We start from the raw sequence: 19,221 nt of genomic DNA on the forward strand, positions 1-19,221 counted from the left end.
ATCTCACAAAGTTTGTATCCTGAATGTTCTGGATGTGTAGTTCCAGACTTCTTTCGGAGATAGTAAATGAGTGAGGACCAGGTTCTTCACACATACTCCTTCCTTCTGCCATCTGCTTGCTGCCTTTCCCCGGCTGGGAGGCCCGAAGAGTCCTCCAGGACAGCACAGGAGGCCCTTGAGTGAAGTGGCAGTTGGTGTTTCTGAGGCCCTCCAGCCTGAGTGTCCTTCGTCGCAGTCCCGACGCTGCCTGCTGCCCCTCATGCTAGTCCCAACACTGCCTGCTGCCCCCTTCCTCATAGAAGCTGTTTGGACCTGCAGAATACAAAATTCTTGAAATAAGAAACATCTTTTCATAAGCAGGCATTTCAAGCGTGGACAAAGTTGGGCGATTGGTTCACAAACACTCTTTGTGCAGACTGTTGAGAGGCACCTTTGGAGTCTGAGTCCTGTGATTGCCATTCCTAAGAGACTTTTCTGGAATTTCTGGCTCTGAGAGATGTGGAGGTAACCTCTTCCCTCTCCTTTGCCTTCTAACTATTTGCAAAGAGTTAATGATTTAATTGCTCCCTTCCCCAGGAAGCACCTGCTTTCCTAGAATGTGTGTCGTGGGCTAGAAAGATGGGGCGGTAGGAGAGGTGGGACAGGCAGTGTGTTGGACAGAAGCAGGATGTCAAGTAAGTTTTTTGTTTTTGTTTTTTTTTTATTTTTTGTTTGTTTTTCAGCTCATTAAGGGGGTACAAAAGATCAGGTTATATACATTGCCCATGCCTCCCCATCCCCCCAAGTCTGAGCTTTAGTTGTGTCCATTCCCTAGACAGTGCACATCACTCTCATCATGTAGGTGTGCACCCATCCCCTCCGCCACCCCATCCCCCCCAGTCAGAACTTCAAGCGTGTCCATTCCCCAGGCAGTGCGCATCGCACTCATCAAGTAGGTATACACCCATCCCTCCCCCCCAGCCCCGACCTCTGTCCGATACCCAATTGGTGTTAATCCCAAATGTGCACTCAGGGAAACCAGTTTGCTGGTGAGTACATGTGGTGCTTGTTTTTCCATTCTTGGGATACTTCACTTAATAGAATGGGTTCCAGCTCTCTCCAGGAGAACCAAAGAGATGCCATATCGCCATTATTTCTAATAGCTGAGTAATATTCCATGGTATACATATACCACATTTTGCTAATCCATTCATGAATCGATAGGCATTTGGGTTGTTTCCACATCTTTGCGATTGTGAATTGTGCTGCTATAAACATTCGGGTGCAGGTGTCTTTTTTATAGAATGACTTTTGTTCTTCTGGGTAGATGCCCAGTAATGGGATTGCTGGATCGAATGGTAGGTCTACTTGAATCTGTTTAAGGTATCTCCACATTGCTTTCCACAGGGGCTGCACTAGTTTACAGTCCCACCAGCAGTGTATGAGTGTACCTATCTCTCCACACCCATGCCAACATGTATAGTTTTGGGACTTTTTGATAAAGGCCGTTCTCACTGGAGTTAAGTGATATCTCATTGTGGTTTTGATTTGCATTTCCCTGATGATCAGAGATGTTGAACACTTTTTCATATGTTTGTTAGCCATTTTTATATCTTCTTTTGAAAAATTTCTATTCATGTCCTTTGCCCACTTTTTGATAGGGTTGTTCGAACAGGTAAGTTTTTATCTGGAGGATTCGGGAACACGTTAACAAGTGTGCCTGACCTTAGAGATGAGTTCTGCACTGCTGAGAAAAGATGGAAACGAGTATTCTTAATGTTCCCCTTCCTTGGAGAGAGGCAAGGGAGACGCTGGCTGTGTGCCTCCTCTTTTGAAGAGTTTGGAAGTTATTAATAAATGCTTCTTTGAAGGTTTCCACCTCTAAAGCAGAGTAGGACTTAGCCTTTTCTACACCAGATGCTTTGCTCAGAGACAGCACTAAATACAGGGGACGAGGAAGCATGTGAGGGAAAGGACACGAAGTGGGAACCAGCAGCTAATGTCGGGGATTTGGAGCTAGTACTAAGAAAGCTTGTGCAGAATGACTTTGGAGGTTGCTGGAGTCCTGCTGCTCTGATGACCTTTTGCTGGAATTATTTCTGCAGGTGCTCACAGCTGGCTTATCAACACTGCTGTTCGATGCCATCCTGACCAGTGCAGCCGTGGGATGGTAAGTCTTTTGCATAGAGAGAGGAAATGCAAATTAATTGTTTGGGTTTCATGGGAACACTAAATTTTTTTGTTTGCTTTAAAAAAAATTTTTTAAGAGACAGGATCTCACTCTGTCCCCCAGGCTGGAGCATGGCACGATCATAGCTCACTGCAGAGGATACTGAGTTTTTCTCTCTCAAATGTTGAAGAAAGGGAATGTGTGTTGGGTGTATGTCACCATCCAAATGTAAATCCCATATAAGTAAAGGCCTCTTTTTTTTAAAAAAATAAAAAACCTCTTCTCAGTGTGTAAATATACATTCAGAAGAATGCATGTATTATAAATATACATTTGATTAATTTTCACAAACTGAACATTCCATACATACTCTAACCAGTATTCAGACCAAAAAACAGAACATCACTAGTACCTTTCAGCCACTCATCCTCACTGAAGTAGTCACTGGTGGTGAACCGCTATCTATACATGTGTGTATATATGTTTATAAACCACTATTTTTACATATACAGTTGGCCCTCTGTGTCTGTGGGTTCTCCATGTTAGATTCAACCTCAGATCAAAAATGTAATTAGACCTAAGATGGTTGTGTCTGTACTGAACATCTATAGACTTTTCTTCTTGGCATTATTCCCTAAACAATGAGTGTAACAATTGTTTACGTGGCACCTACATTTTGTTGGTATTGTAAGAAATTTGGAGACGATTTAAAATACATGGGAGAATGTGCATAGGTTATAGGCAAATACTACATCATTTTATATAAGGGACTTGAACATCCTCAGGTTTTGGTGTCTGCAGGAGGTCCTGGAACCAGTCCCCTGCAGATACTGAGGGTTGACTGTGCGTATATATATTTGTATAGAAGGAGAGAGGGAGGGAGAGAGCGTGCTGTGTTTGGGTTTCTTTCCTTTTCTTCGATGCGTCCATTCTCTTTCTCTTAGACAAGCTTTGGATGATCCTTGTCTAGCGTGCAGCCGCCCTGTGCTTTAGACAGCACTGCCTTTCACCGAGGCATTTGAGCAGAGAGAGAGCAGTGAGGGAGTGAGCCGTGGGACGTGGGGACGACAGCAGGTGCCAAGGCCCCGAGGTGGAGCCACGTGCCTGGCGCAGTGTGACCAGGGGAATTGCGGGCGCTGAGGCCAGAGCGGGGGCAGCAGCAGAGGAGGGGCAGGCGCGTGGGGCCGTGAGGCCGCGGCGTGGGCTTGGCCTCCCTTACCTGAGTGAGACAGGAGCGATTCCAGGGTTTTGAGCGGAGGAGCCACGTACTCCCATGTTAAAAATGCGCCCCTCCATCTGCCACATGTAGAACAGGCAGTAGAGGGGTGGGAGGAAGCTGACCAAGCAGGGACTCTACAGTGACCTAGGCGCAAGGTGACGATGGCTAAGCCCGGCTGACAGCAGTGGAGGTGGTGGGACGTGGCAGGATGTCTGAGGCCATAGGCTAGAGAAGAGGAGGAGTCCTGGATGCCGTCTAGGTCTGGGGCCCAAGCATTTGGATGAATGAGGTCGCCTGTCACTGAGATGAGGGATAGCGGGGGAGGAGCAGGGCTTGGCAAGGTGGCAGTGGAGAGTGTGGGACACTGGTTTGGGTTTGCAAAGGCTGCGGTGCCTTCTAGACCTTGGGGTGGAGAGAGGAGTGGGTTGTTGGCCAAATCTGGCTGGAGGTCCGGGGAGGGGGAGCCTTTCTTTGCCTCAACCCGGTGCACACATCCCTGCCCCAAAGCCTTTGGGCCTATGCACCCAGCCCGCGCCTTCCTCCCCGCTTCCAGTTGGCCCCTGACTGTTCATCCCCCAGGTCTCCGTATCAAGGTGACCTTGGAGAGGCTTCCCTGGCCACACCCTGTGCACGCCGCACTAGCTCTTTCCTGTCGCTTTGCTTGTTTCCTCCCTGACTGATCTGACCGTCATGACCGCGTTCCTTCATATCTGCCTTAGGGTCTGTCCCCCTCCCAGAAGGGCTGCACAGGGCCCCGGGGTGTAGGAAGAGCCGGGGAGGAGGAGGAGGGCATTCAGCAGGGCAGACGGGGGCAGGTGGGCAGGTTAGCAGGATGGCTGAGGCAGGGGGTGGCTGTGGGGAGGGCACGCTCGGGACTCACTCGGTGACCTGCTTTCTGCAGGACCCCAGGAGGGGGGTGTGGCAGTTGTGATGGTTGCTCAGGACACGCCCCCTGGAGAGGGCCACACAGCCCTGCCCTGCAGCCGTCTGGAGCCTCCTCACAAGAGGGTTGGGCCGACTAGTGACACAAGGGTGTGCCCAGGCTGCCGAGAAAGGCTCAGCAAACAGGCCCCCTGAATTTATCGGGGCCCGTGTGCCTCTGGTTTGAGGGCCAGTTGGTTGCGACCCCATGAGGACCAGAATGAAGCGATCGTGGGAGTTTCACCTCTGAACTGTCTACACAAGGCTCTGCCCATTGGAGAGTTGAGATTCTCATCCACTCCAGATTACTGCTGTTCCAACCAATAGGTCCGATCCTGAGGGTTTCGCTTGTGATCTGCAGGGGAGGTGAAGGCGAGGGGAGAAGCGATGAGAGTTTAAGCAGCTGAAACTGCTCTTTGCAGCCCTCATCAATGGGCATGCTTTAATTTGGAGAAAATACACATATGCGTTTTTAAACAATAGAGTAATACATGCTATTTGTGAGACATTTAAAACAATTCAGAAAAGCATCAAGTAAAAGCAAAAGTCTCTCGTCCTTCACTCTGTCAACTGCTGTTGCCAGATGTCACCACGGTGAGGTTTAACGGTGAGAACAGTGCCGGGTTTGGTCAGGGACGTACGTCCCAAGTGCGGTGGACGCTGTTCACTGCAGGGAGGGAGCAGATCTGGGGGCTCAGCCACGACAGCGTTTCTGGGATGAAACCACGTCGAGTGGCGCCTCACGAGCATCACCCATGACCTGTTCAGTCCTTAGTGGGTCTTCGTGTGGCCTCCAGGCTGGGGACACAGAGCTTCCCTTCCCTTTGACCGGGGACTGCCCGCCCTGCCTGAATCAGGGCTGTGACACGTTATATGTAGAATAATCCATGTTTGTGGCTGCTGTTTACTGCTCTCCTATTCTTTGTTTTAAAAAGAAAAACAAGCCAGGGCCACTTAAAGATAATCCTTATTTTCATTCCGGTTTGGATCGATTGTCTGGCAGGATTTTTTCCCTCACAGAGTAGCACTATAAAATCGAAGTTTTAGAATAGGTTTTTACATCTCTTCACCAGTATTGTCAGGAAAGAAAAAGCACATTATTGCTTAGCTTTGCTCAAGTAAAGCCTAGTTCTAGAATATAAGTATTTTTCCCTGTGCCTGTGATCAGAGAAATCCTAATAGCTGGCCCCACCACTCCTTTTTTTGCATTTATTTGCAAGTTAGGCCTGCTGAATTGTCACCTGTTTGACTCAGGGACCACCATGCTGGCTGCTGGTGCCCCGGTGTGCCCATGGCAGCCTCCCATCTCCCAGGACTTCTTGTGGGTAATGCCCTGGAGGCTGTGGCAGCCACAGGACCAACAGTGCTATTTGTAAACATCAGCTGGTGCAAATGTGAGGGGCAGGACCGGCAGCCCTGCGGAGTACATGGCGGGGAGTCCAAGAGGTGAGTTTGCAGCCGTGTGGCCTTGGGTGGGAGAGGCTCGTTTCATGCACAGATATTCACCAAGTGCCTAATATGTGCCAGGAACCATTCTTGGATAAAAGTGAAAAATCACTGCCTCAACGGTGTCTGTAGGTGCTCATAGCCATGCTTGAGGGCAAGTCCATGTCTAAATCATCCCAGACTGACAGAAATGAATATTTTTTGCTCACTGCACTCAGAAAAAGGGATTCCCAACCTCTCTCAGGAGCTGCTGATGGAGATATTGCCTGCCTCAAGAAGAAAAATGGAAGGAAAAGAAAAATTAGGAAATACTTCTACACCTTCTTCTTCCTCCTTCCACTGTATCCTCCTCTTCCTTTTAATGATAACCATTTATTGAGCAACTACTGTGCTTCAGACATTTTAATGTTAATACTATCTCATTTATTACAATCCTCCGAGTTATCCACATTTTAAAGATGAAGGCAGTGGGGTCAGAGACATTAAGCGATTCTCCCAAGATTTTCCAGCCTCTAGGTGATGGGACCAGGATTCAAACCTAGGTCTCTGTGTGCACAGAGGCTGGTGATCGGCTCGAACTGGCTTGAGAGAGTGCACAGGCAGAAGCTTGTGAGGGTGCTGCAGGGGAAAGTGGCCTAAGTGTTCCTGTTCCCACCTCTACGAAGTATGATCCTCTACGAAGAGCATCTAGATGATTCCACAGCAAAACCGAAGGAGCGTTACCCACAACAGGACAGTTCTAATTCCTGTTCGGGAGCTGACTCTGCAAACTGAGAATGTCCAGTGGAACATTTTTAGGGGAAAAAAATCTCACTGTCTTAGATTTTTCATACTATAGCCATAATTCTATCAGTTGGTTAAAAATATTTATTGAGTGACTACTGTATGCAAAGTACATGAAGGCCATTAAGAAGTATAAGATACCATCTAACGCGTAAGGGGTTTTCAGAGGAAAGGGAGGTCAAAAGATAATTTGTGGGATGGATTGGATAGAAACCAAATGCCCGGTGGATGAGACGACGGAGGCAGAGAGGACAGGAGCACTTGGAAGGAGGGCCCTGGAAGTGGCACGACTGGGCCTTACGCAGAGGAGAGAGGGTTAGCGAGGCTCAGGGCGGGCAGGTGGGAGGGGACTGGGCCCTTCTCACCTGGGGAGACAGGGCAGCGGGTGCCAACAGTGAGACTCAGTGATTTGTAACCAGAGCTGGGGCCCACGGGGCAGGGAGCTGATCTGTGCTCCCTGCTTCTCGGGAGGGGTGACATAAACGGTAGGCAGGTTGATGTCCCAAAACACAACTGCCCAGAGAAAAAAACATTTATGTCCTGAGATATTTATATATATGGTATAAATATGAACATATTTATATTATTCAGATTCTTCCCCAAGTTTCTGTATTCATAACCGTCTTAGTGTTAGTCTAAATTCTTGATAGTATTTTTCTTTCTTACAAATGAGCCTTCATTGACCAGATTTTGTACAGAATTTCAAAATGAACCAAACAGACCCGGGAGTTGAACTGAGCGTGAGCAATAAGAGTGAGGACTGAGGGGGAGACAGCTCTCCAGTGCAAGGAAGTGCTAAGCCGGCATGTCCAGGAGGCAGCGGTCTGCAAGAGGCCGTGTCTCCAGGCTGCTCACTCACACCCTGTGCACTTTATGGTATGCTCTGAACAAAATGGAAAGAAAGGCTGAGTGTACCCAAATCAAGGAAACAGAATGTGTGATTATTGCAAAAGGAACCTTGACTTTGGAATTTCCTGGTTTTTGAAAACCCTTGAGGTTAAAGATGGTGTGTTTTCAGCCTCAAAGAATTTTCCAACCACAAAGTGAACCACCAGAAGAGGAACAGACTGTGCTTCGGATTTTCTGTCCTGCACAGAGCTGGTCTGCCCTGTCCAGGCACTGGGCGTGTTCGTGTGTGGCCAGGTGACCAGCTCTCAGAGCCTGGGCGGGGAGAGGGGTTGGTCCCTGTCACATGGGAGTTTACACTGATTAGAAGTCACACAGGGGCAGCAGGCATGTTTTGTTTGGACCTACTGTGTTTGCCTGTAGAGTTGTTGTTTCTTGTGTTTTGCTTTTCAAATTTTAAATTAGTCATCAACATTTAGAAATCGAGTGATGTCCTCATACAAGTCCAGATTTCCAGATTCTTTGGAAAATGTGGAACAGCTGCTCACGTTGGGCCTGCACTTGCACACAGCGGCAGTTTCTGGAATGAGTAGAGGCTGCCTGCTCATGTGGGCGTGTGCTGCAATGCAGCCCGGCCTCCACCACCCCTGGGCTGGCTGGGACTAGGGGACCCTGTCCCAGCTGATATCCTGGCATCCATGTGTTTGTTTGTATTTTCATTCATTCCACAAGAGTGCAAGGCTGGGCTCTGAGGCTACAGAGGTAAGACAGTCCCTGACTCCAGTGACATCACCATGTAGAGGATAAGTATTCAAATATATGTCATGTCCTCCTTTTGGGTGAGCAACAGCTTAACTGCACAGAACAGGCCATCTGAAGTAGGTTTCTCATCCCCAGCACTGTTGATATTGGGGGCCAGGCAGTAACCCACTAGGTGTCAGGAAAACACCCTCAATTGTAACAACTGCACTTGCCTCCAGACATTGCCAAATGTCCCTGGGGAAGGGGTAGGTAAGAAATCACCCCAGTTGAGAATCAGTGATCTAAAGTTCATGGGGGCTAGTGGAGAAAATACCATTTGAAATCTCAGCAAGATCTTAAGGAACCTGCTTATCTCCTCATGAGAGATGTGGGTCAGCTCACGATTCAGTTCCTCAGCGGTCCCTCCCCTCTGCTCCCCTCCCCTCCGTGTCTGTGTCTGGCTCTGTAGGTGCTTGCTGTGCTGAGGGATGGGTAGGTGTGCAGTCTCCGTCTCGTCCACCAGGCTGTGAGCAGCTCTCAGAGAGAGAAAGTGTTTCATTCACCTTCGTGTCTCTAGGCTCAGCACTGGGTACTTGCCCTCAAAATACTGAGAATACTGTATTGCGCCGGGCAAGGTGGCTCACACCTGCAATCCCAGCACTTTGGGAGGCCAAGGCAGGAGGATCATTTGAGGCCAGGAGTTCAAGACCAGCCTGAGCAAGAGTGAGACCCTATTTCTGCAAAAAAATAGAAAACTTAGCCAGGCGTGGTGGCTCATGCCTATAGTCCCAGCTACTTGGGAGGCTGAGGCAGGAGGATCACTTGAGCCCAGGAGTTTGAGGTTGTAGCGAGCTATGATGATGCCACTGCACTCTAGCCAGGGCAAAAGAGTGAAACCCTGTCTCAGAAAAACAATACGAGACAAAAAAATGATTATAAACTTCACTACCCAATGCTGGTCAATTTTTAAAGTCTTTAATTAAAAGCAACTACTCTTGTCCAGCCAATTATTATAAAAATAACCTATTTCAAGCAGAGTAATTTAAATATCCAGATTCATATTTAATTATTCATTTTTTAATTAACAGTTTTGTGGTATATATTGATATTAATTCCCTCTATTTCAAAATTTCAGCAAAGGAGATTCAACACATACAAAAGATAAAGGTTCTGACCTGAGAGCAATATCCCTGTTAAGTAGAACTAGCTGTGGTGCCTCCTCTGTGAATTCCCTGTTAGAGACTAGGAGAGTCACCATTCTCTTTGGAGTGGTGTAGGTACGAGGAGAGAAAGGAACAGCCAAAATGCTACTTCCTTATTCTAAGGATTTCATGATCAACTTCCTCCCTTCGCCCATCGTTCACCGAGCCCGCCATTGACCCAGTTTGTCTACCAGGTTGATCCTAGCATAGACCTCACCAACACCAAGGGCCTTTAGAAAATGATCTTATATAACCTTTGAGTAAAGATGTCTTATCCCTTTAATTTTAGGGGACTTCATGGAGCCTGCCCAAGTCTATGTATAGGAAAAATGAATTTAGGGAGGGAAAAAGAACTTCCCCCAACACACTCCAAAAAGCCTTTAGGTTTAGGATCACAGTGTGTGAAATTGATCAGTTTTCTGTTTGAATTAAAAAATGTGACCCTTCCTTTTTATACTGCTATCTAAGAAGGGCCTTCTCAATAACCATGGCTTATTACCTCTCAAATTTTATCACAATTTATCAGATTACAAACTGTCCCTCAGCAAGGCCCCGAGGGACATTGGGCAGATACGTTTTGGTGAGGAAAAGAGAAAAAAGCAAAACCAGTTTGGAATATATAGGTGATAAGAAGGGCGAGCAAACATAACAATTCAGTCATTCATTGGATAAATATTTATTGGGTGCTGCGTTGGGTGTGGGGCTCACAGCCAGGAAAGGGCTGCAGTCGCGTCCTTTGTCTAATGGGCTCAATTGGAATTAATTGAACAACCACAATAATACAGATAACATTGAGATGGGGCCTTTGGTCCCCCACAGGAGAAGAGAGAAGAGGCCGAGAGATGCTGAAAATGAACCTCTGGAAGAGAAGCTAGTGAGAGACTTCTGGCCGTGTGTACTCTGCAGTCTGATGTTTACGCCTTGGTTACATGAAGTTTGTTCATTTCAGGAATGACGGGGATTACAAGATTTGCAAACAGTTCAGTCAAGCTCTGACTTAAATAGTTGTAATGCTATTAAGATTCCTGGAGCCCGTGTCAGCGTTTCCTGCTGTTTAGAAAACAACATCAAAGCTCACCTCCCTGGCTCTCTTAACAGTAAACTGAACCAAGGTTTGTTTTCATTTCAGCATTTACTAAGCTGCTTTGGTGTTTCATAAAAGAGCTCTGCCAAGGGATGAAATGCAAGATTATTACACTCCAGCATTGTTCCGAGGCTGTGGGAGTGAAGTGGCAAGGGGCCAGCCGCGCCAGTGCTCTCCCTGGTGATTAAGGAGGATTAGTGGAAATTGTGGAAAGTGGCTGAGCCCCCGGTTACATCTGCAGAAATAAAACCCTCCAAACCCAAAGCTCCGTGCAGCCCTTGCATCCAGGCACGGCGACTCTGCACTTGCCCAGGACGTGACAAGATGGCGTATGCGTTCTCGAAGGGACACGGAGGGAAAGAGGGGTCTGCTTAAAAGGAAAGCCAGGTCTTTAGAAGTGAGCCGTCTACAGAGAGAACAGCCTGCCCGTCACAGGCATGTCTTTTCCGAAGAGAAGAGGCCATAGAACCCCTCAGCTCCTGGGTTCTGCACCGGACCCCAACTTCACGAAGAGGTCGTGTTTCTAAATTCAGTCTTTTGGAACAGTTTCTCACAGAAGCAATGCCATCCGTGATGATTATAGATTTAGGAAAGTCCTCAGACATGTATTTAGTTCATAGCATAGACATTAATTGCAGCTACGTTGTTGTGAGTTAAACAGAATTGATCAATTTAGTATCACTATATGTTCTGTAGGAAAGAGGAAAGTATATTCCAACGTGGTGAGGCGTCCATGTCCCTGGTCCCCCTCTCTTCTCCCTCCCAGCTGCTAGTGGGTGGGGGACATCCTTCTAACCCTTTGCTCCCCCACCCCGTGACTGGCTCCTTGACAAGTGTCTTTCGCTGCCCTCCCACAGAGGAGAACCTGGTGGTGGGGGAGATTTTCCCAGTTCTCGGGTGATGAAGATTTGTTCTCTCTTGCTTTGGGAAGCAGAACTTGGCCTCCCGGGTGAGGTTCTAAGAAGCCTCTGCAGAGTCAGTGTGAGGACAGGCTAGTTGGTCATTGCGGGGAGGATCCTTGTCTCAGTCTGTCCCCAGCCAACCCCAGTGGCTTCCACTGGTGACACGCCCGTGGAGCCTCACAGGAGTCCAGCGGCTGCGGCCGTCAGCAGTGGGGTGGGCTTGCTTTGCACAATGGCTGTGCGTCTCACTTGATGTCTTCAGGCAGAGGTTGGGTAGCCAGCCCCGAGGACCACTGAGGAGGGGTTTACTGCTCTGGGAGGGAGTTCCACTAGCAAATAGTATTTTATTGACTGTCCATTGTTGCTTCTGGTGTATTATCTCTAAGCTTCACAGTGACTGTCAGATGTGATCAGCTCCCGTGGGACAGATGGGAAACAAAGGCTGAACAGCATACACAGGATTACCTAGCTAATAAATGCCCGAGCCAAAACTCAAACTCAGGTCTGCCTGATTCTAAAGTTTAATGTTTTTATATTCTCACATGTAGTCAACTCATTCCTGTCCTAAAAGTGGAAAATGGTACAAGTTACCTATATCTCAGGGTCACCCACGTAGGGACATTTTTTTACCGGGAATGGAATGTGAGCAGCATATGTGTGTTTCAACATTCAGCCCCCCAAACATGCTAGAAACACGAAGGCGCCATGGCCAGAATGGGCTGCGAGTGGGCACAGAGAAGGCCTGCGGTGGTGGGCGGGTGGGAGAGGACAGGAAGGAAAGGGTCGATTGAAAGGGCCGTCGGCTCCTCTGAAAAGGGGCATTTTCCCATCAGGGACCCAACACCATGATCCCTTCGAGACGGCCCAGCCCCAGCTCCAGAAGAAGAACGACAAGATTCAGAGAGACACCAGACTGTCTACCGAGAGGTTTAAAATAGCAAATGGGGAGACCTTTGGTGTATTAAATTTTAGGCGTGTTAAAATATTCAGCTCTTCTTTTCTCACTGTCTCCAGTTCTCCCACTACTTTTTCATTTTCAAATCACTGACCATATTTCTTTCTGGGCAAGTGGGAAATTCAGAATTCCTCATTTGTATTTCACCTTTAAATGTTCTATCAGTTTAAATGAAATGAAAAGATTCTGAGATTGTCACCTTCGTAATTTTAAGATTATGGACACCTGCATGATTTCATATCCATCGACCCTCCTTGGCACGTCACAGGCCTTCCTCCTGTGTCTCTGCCAGAGAGCATTAGCCCACGAGTGTCACCCCCACCCAGTCGGGGTGAGCAGGACATGTCACCTTCTTCCCTGAGGGAGGGCTCAAGCCCACCTCCTCGCCCTCTCACCTTCCCATGTACCTGAGGTTTGCCCAAGTGACAGCGCGGTTCCCGGGCGCAGTCGCAGAATGAGGCACAGCACCCCCTGCCTGTTGTATGAGGGCCCCGGGCAGCTCAGTCGGCCCCGAGGGGTGGAAAGCTGACCTTGTGCTGTTGTTTGCAGCCTCCTGCTCGGCGGACTTGGAGAGGCCTTGCTGGTTTTCTCAGAGCGGAGGGGCTTCTGAAGAAGACAGTCTGGAAAAGGAGACCCACAGGTTGCCGCTGGGGATCACAGTCCCGCACTCACAGCTCCCTGTTGAGTGTCGCAGAAAGAGGAACGCAAGGACAGTGAAGCCAGGTGGGCAGCGCCATTGACCTGTTCCTGCCCCGACCCAGTCGAATGTGCTGGTGGGGATGCAGAGGCCACACTGCTTCAGGATGCTGCAAGGAGAGCTCTTCCTGGGGGTCTCGGGCTGCTGCGGAGGAACAGGCTGCGTCGTGTCTTCCCGTTTTGAGAACCTCTCTCTACCGTGTTGCTGGGGTGGCTCCGCTCACCTGGACTGACCTGCAGCCCTCTGGATGCCAGGCACCTCTGCCAAACACTGCCGTCAGCCTGAGGTAGTGGGCTCGAGGTGTTTGGCTGTTGTTTTTTCATTTTTGAAAAAATTTATTTTATTATTATTTTTTGAGACAGGATCTTACTCTGTCGCCCCTGCTGGAGTGTGGTGGCATGATCAGAACTCACTGCATTCTCAAATTCCCGAGTAGCTGGGACTACAGGTGTGTGCCTCCATGTCTTGCCTAATTTTTTTATTTTTTGTAGAGACGGGGTCTCACCATGTTGTCCAGGCTGGTCTCAAACTCCCGGCCTCAAGCAATCCTCCAGCCTTGGCCTCCCAAAGGGCTGGGATTACAGGTGTGAGTCACCACGCCCAGCCTCATTTTTATTTTTAAATTGACAGATAAAATGGTATGTATTTATCATGTACAGCATGATGTTTTGAAGTACATATACATTATGGAATGGTTATATCTAGCTAATTAACAAATGCATTACCTCACATAGTTATTTTTATGGTGAGATTTTATATTTTTTGTTTCGTTTTGTGTTTTTACATCTTTGGAGTCTCCTCTGGGGACATCCTTTCCTTGCTGTCCTGCCGACTTGCCGAGAGCCCACCCCCACCTGGGTACGAGCACACAGAGAGTTGCTTGTGAGGGCGTCCATGTGGGGCAGGGACAGACAGGGAGGCTGAGTGGGAATTCTGAAGCATTTCCTGCTTCTAAACTTCTCTGGATTCTTGTAAACTTGGCAGGATATGGATGGTCTTGAATTCTGCATGCACTTTCTCATCCACCATTAGTTTAAGCTGGTACTAAATGACCACCAGCGGGAATAGGGTTTATAAGCACTGATGGATGTCTCCCCCAGGCAGGTGAGAAAAACAGTATATAACATACATACACACACTTTTATATTTATATTCCTTAAGGCTTTTAATCCATTTGATTCCTTGATATCTTAGAGGAGGTTTCAAATCATTGAACACTGAAGTATATTTTTCAGACCAGATTAAAAATTGAATTAAAACCTTGTGCTGGCTGGGCACAATGGCTCATGCCTGTAATCCTAGCACTTTGGGAGGCTGGGTGGGAGGATCACTTGAGCCCAGGAGTTTGAGGTTGCTGTGAGCTATGGTGACACCACTGCACCCTACCCTGGACAACAGAGTAAGAGCCTGTCTCAAACAAGCAAACAAACAACAAAAAACCCAAAACAGGCCAGGCGCGGTGGCTCACACCTATAATCCTAGCACTCTGGGAGGCTGAGGCAGGTGGATCACTTGAGGTCAGGGGTTTGAGACGAGCCTCAGCAAGAGTGAGACCCTGCCTCTACTAGAGAAAGAAATTAGCTGAGCAACTAAAAGTAGAAAAAATTAGCTGGGCGTGGTGGTGCACACTTATAGTCCTGCCTACTTGGGAGGCTGAGGCAGGAGGATTGCTTGAGCCCAGGAGTTTGAAGTTGCTGTGAGCTGGGCTGATGCCACGGCACTCTAGCCCAGGCAACAGAGTGAGACTCTGTCTCAAAAAAAAGAAAACAAAAAACCCAAAACAAAATAAAAAACTATACCTTGCCTCTATAGGAGTGAAAAGAAATGAATTTACACAAAATGATCATTTGAGTTTGAACTCACTGAGAAAGTTTAAGAAAATGATTACTAACTCTAAATATTTTTGCTCATAATGAGTTTTTCAAATATCCTACTACTTTGCCAGGTGTCAGAGAGTTTTGGTCACTTTGAGGTGACCAGTGAGTTCCCCAAGCAGGAAGCCGGGCCCTGTAGTTTTGAGGACCCACGTCATTGGTGGTGACCCCCCTTCAGCTTCCAGGAAACAGGCCTTGTCTGTTCCCAGCCCTGTGACGAATCACGTCAGCTTAGTCAGTGGCCATTGTTTCTGCACGTTTTCCCCAACTTGTGGAGAGAGGAAAAAGAAAATGAAACAAATAGGAATGGATTCGTATATTTGGAACTCGAGTACCTTAAATTCATTTTCTTGTCTTTTCCTGGTCTCTGCTTGTCATTTAAGGTAAAAATGCTTAGAGTGACCTTGACGCATACATGGTTTTCAACTTGCTTTTGTTCTTCGTCTAGGATGTCAAATTTTCTGTAGACTGAGGATGAAATAGAATATTCTTCTCTCCCACAAAACTCTCTACAACTGAGATCAGTGCTTTCCTACTTGCAGAAAGTGACATCTGTCCAAATGTCATCTTATGCCTGCCTTTCCTAGTGCCATTTAAGCAAACGGAGGTTCCTAAAGCTGGAAAGAACCACACAGTTATCAAGCCTTGTCCTGTTTCTAGCAGGACTGACCTCAAAAACTTTTGCTGATAAGTTTTAGGCCCTTTTTAAAAAAGGATCTCTAGTGAGGGTGTTTTTTGTTTTTGTTGGTTTTTAGATTTGCATTCCAAAGTCCCATTGTTTTTAAAATCTCAGGTCTTTTCCTATTTTGACAGTAGCAAGAGGCAGAGGATAAGGTGTTTCTCCAATATGCCATCCTGTTTCCTTCTGTTCTTGGGCTTTTTTCTTTCAGCTTTAACTACCATCTCATATGCCCAAGTTCACGTTCTCGGCTCTGAATGCAAGCGAGCCCAGAGGTCTGAATGACAGGGCGGCCCCCATCTCTGTGGTCCCCCCGGCCCTTGTGTTCTGGGCAGGGAATCTCCAGGTAATCCCACACTCCTTTTACCCCGTGTCCTGTTCGGTCCCGATTACCTTAGTTCTTGCTGGCCCCTAGTCAGAGCCAGGGTGTCTGCGGTTATTTATTTGTACAAATGAAGATTATGCTTTCTGTCAGAGAGGCAAGGTTCTGTATGATTGTGTATTATTATTAATCTGCTATGGATATAAAGAAAAATAAACCATTTCGTTTCTTGGTCATTTGCCTTTCTTTCTGTTCCTTTCAACCCCAGGAGGGGACTATCGCAAAAAAGGCTGTTTGTCATCCCTGGGGAGGGCGTTCTTGTATCTTAACCCCAGGCCTGACTCCTCTACCCACCCCAGGCCACTGAGCTTGAAACAGGGAAGGACCCACCCAACGCCTTCCAGCCCAGGGCCCTCCAGTGCGGGTCCCATGGGCCCCGGTGCCTATGGAGCACTCACGTGTGGTTGGCACAAATTCACATGTGCTGTAAATGTAAGTACACGCCAATTTTTTAAGACTAATAGCTTTAAAAATGTAAAATATCTCGTAATAATTTCTGTATTGATTGCATGTTGAAATGATAATATTTTTTATATATTGGGTTAAATATACTATCAAAATTAATCTCTCCTGTTTCTCTTTACCTTTTTTAATGTGGCTCCTAGAAAATTTTAATTTATACCTGTGGTTCCTGCTATATCTCTGTCGGTCAGTGCTGATCTAGAGCAGTTCCTCTACACTGGCCCAGGGAACCAGCAGAGGAAGTGGATGTTGGCGGCAGCCACTGGGGTTACCAACCCAACAGTAAGATTACCGGGTATTAATGCTGAGTGTATGCCAAGCACTGTGCTAGGTATGCTCTATGCTCCGTGTCATTGATCCTTCCCAGTGGTAGTACAGGGGACATTCTCCCCATTTGACCGAAGAGATCAGAGAGATTCAGTAACTTTCCAGGGCCTCCCAGCTGGCACTTGGACCCAGGTCTTTCAAAGCTCACTCTCCCAATCTTAGAGAGTTCTGCTGAGAAGGAGAAATGAGGCCCCCATGTTTTACAGAGGGTTGTCAGTTCTCCAAGAAGCGCTGAGATGTGGGTTCCAAGTATCCCTGAGATCATTTGTGACTCTTCCTAAAGGCCATAGTCCCTCCCTTTGCCAAAGGGCAGGATCTGGGCTCTGCTTCTCAGAGCATCCCCATTCCTCCCACCGATTCCTCCCTGGGCTTGTCTGAGATCTGCCATGCATGGGGTTGAAGCAACAGAAGTAGTTTGGGAATGGTACTGCTCTCACCTGAACTGTGCCCCTAAGTGTTTCCAGCACAACCAGCCACTGTCTGTTGATGCTCAAGCTTGGTTTCTCAGGGATTGGCACGTTCATGTGGCTGAGGGGTTTGAGGGTTGAAGAGAGAGTAGCAGCCTCCAGAGCCTGGGAAACTGTCAGGGGAGGACACCTTTCCCCTCACTGGGTCTGCAGGCCCGAGGAAGGGAGCACAGTCACAGATCTGGATGAAAATACAAGCAGGTAATAATACTGTAAGTGGTCAATAATGCTTGAAACATGATGTCTGCACTGAGAATTTGCCTTGGACAAGGTATCAAACTAGAATATAGAATCGGCTAGAAGGTCAAGTGCAAGTCAAGTCACTCTTTTAGGGTCAATTAATGGTCCTTTGATGCTGTTCTGGGGAGAGCCAGTCAAAGTGAGGCTCTTGGGCTTCTCCTGGTCCCACCCAGTGTCCCTGGCTTCAGGTTCCATCCCTGAGCCCAGCCCAGAGGGAGGCTGTGGTCTCCAAAGGTGCCACCCCCAAGTGGTATTCATGCCACTGTATAGTTCTGTGCTTTTCTCTTGAATTTGGGCTGACCAGTAAAATGTGGCTTCCAGGGCCAGGTCAAAAGCAGCCTTGCGGTGTCTGTATTGGTCTTCTGACAGCCTCTGGGAGCCCTGGGCTGCTGCACTGGAGAGACCAGGCGAGGGCACTCCGGTAGACAGGCCCCACGGAGCCCAGCCCGTCTGCCAGCTGATGCCATCAGGTGAGCTGGGTCAGCACGGCATGGGGCAGAAGAGTCACCCAGTCCAGCAGCCCCTGAGTGAATTCCTGACCCTAAAAGCATGAGATACAATAACGTTTTAAGCCGCTTAAGTTTTGGGCCAGCATGTTATACAGCAACAGAAAATAGAGCAGAGGCCCACCACCCTGCCCTCTCTGGAAGACGCTGAGGAAAGTGGGCTGGACTCTGGGTCCAAGAATTCTGTTCCTCTCAGGCAGATCCAGTCCGGGCGCCCTGAGCCCCTCCCGTGACTGGGTTTGAATCCAGAGCACTGTTTCTGCTCCAGCTCACCCAGCCCAGACACTGTCCCGGGGGGAGGACCCTGCAGACTGCCCAGGCCTTGCCCAGCCCCCATTGCAGGGCAGGATCTGCACCCTTGGCCTTCGGGTCACAGGACCTCATTCATTCATTTATTCATTCATGCGAAAGATACTGAGAACCCACCGTGCGCCAGGGCCTGTTGTAGGATCTGGGAACATAACCACGAGTGAGCCAAGCCTTTCCGGAGCTTTCTAGCGGTGGAGACAGCAAGCAGGGAAATAGAATTGCAGTGTGAGTTAAGTGCTTTTATAAAAATAAAGCAGAGAAGGGTAACAAAGATGGATTCTTCTGAGGATGTGATGAAAGGTGACGAATTTCTCTTCCAGAATGTGCAGTATCTCACATACACGAATTTAGCGTAGAGTTTCATGGCATTCGTTCTCCCTGAAGTCTGTCTGAGGACCTCTAGAGGCTAAGGATTCCAGGCTGAGGGTGAATGAGAGCCACTTTTGGGCACACAAGGGTGACAACAAGGAACCCTCTCCCTTGCTGGTTCTGGAGGAGGCCAGGGCCCTCAGGCCACACGGCGGCCCTGTGCAGACTGGCAGCGGGCCATCGGAGGTGTGGGCCTGCTGCTGGGGGCTCTCAGGCCACGCAGGACAGGAGCGAGGCGGTCTGCGACGTGTGGGTGGGTGCGAGGCAACGCCAGGCAGGGAGGCGTGCCCTCTGGCTGTGTGGCCGGTCGCTGGGGCTTGCTGGGGGCCTCAGAGCGCAGCATCTCAGCCCTCACAAGGTGCCTCTGCTGGGGGATTGTGACAGCTCGTTCTGCAGAGGAGACAGACGCAGGAGGTAAGCAGCTTCCCGAAGGCCCCTGGCTGGGTAGAGGGGCCAGCCCCCCGCAGCCCCTGCCTCTTCGCTCTCTCGGTGTTCTGTCCCCCACCCACCGAATGCTGGGGTTTGGAAAGGCCACGTAGCCAGGTGACCTGGGCCAGAGGTGGGGAAGTTCAGTCACGTTTCGTGGAATGAGGCGGAAGGTAGGTGGGGCCAGCCCGGGGTGTGATTGGGTACAGGGCTGGGGAATAACGTTGATCGAGTG

At 48.6% G+C, this 19,221-nt stretch overlaps 1 protein-coding gene across 1 annotated transcript in view; it reads left to right on the top strand.

Moving 5' to 3' along the window:
- The window catches only part of TMEM241 (transmembrane protein 241), a 109,160-nt gene extending 93,104 nt beyond the window's left edge, over positions 1–16,056 (top strand). Inside the window, exons 14-15 of the mRNA XM_069468179.1 lie at positions 2,085–2,149; positions 12,798–16,056. Coding sequence (XP_069324280.1) covers positions 2,085–2,149; positions 12,798–12,858 — 126 coding nt within the window. The 3' untranslated portion in view covers positions 12,859–16,056. The remainder of the gene's footprint in view (positions 1–2,084; positions 2,150–12,797) is intronic.
- The last annotated feature ends 3,165 nt before the right edge of the window (positions 16,057–19,221 follow it).

Source organism: Eulemur rufifrons, chromosome 5, assembly GCF_041146395.1.
Source record: "Eulemur rufifrons isolate Redbay chromosome 5, OSU_ERuf_1, whole genome shotgun sequence".
Classification (NCBI taxonomy): Eukaryota; Metazoa; Chordata; class Mammalia; order Primates; family Lemuridae; genus Eulemur; species Eulemur rufifrons.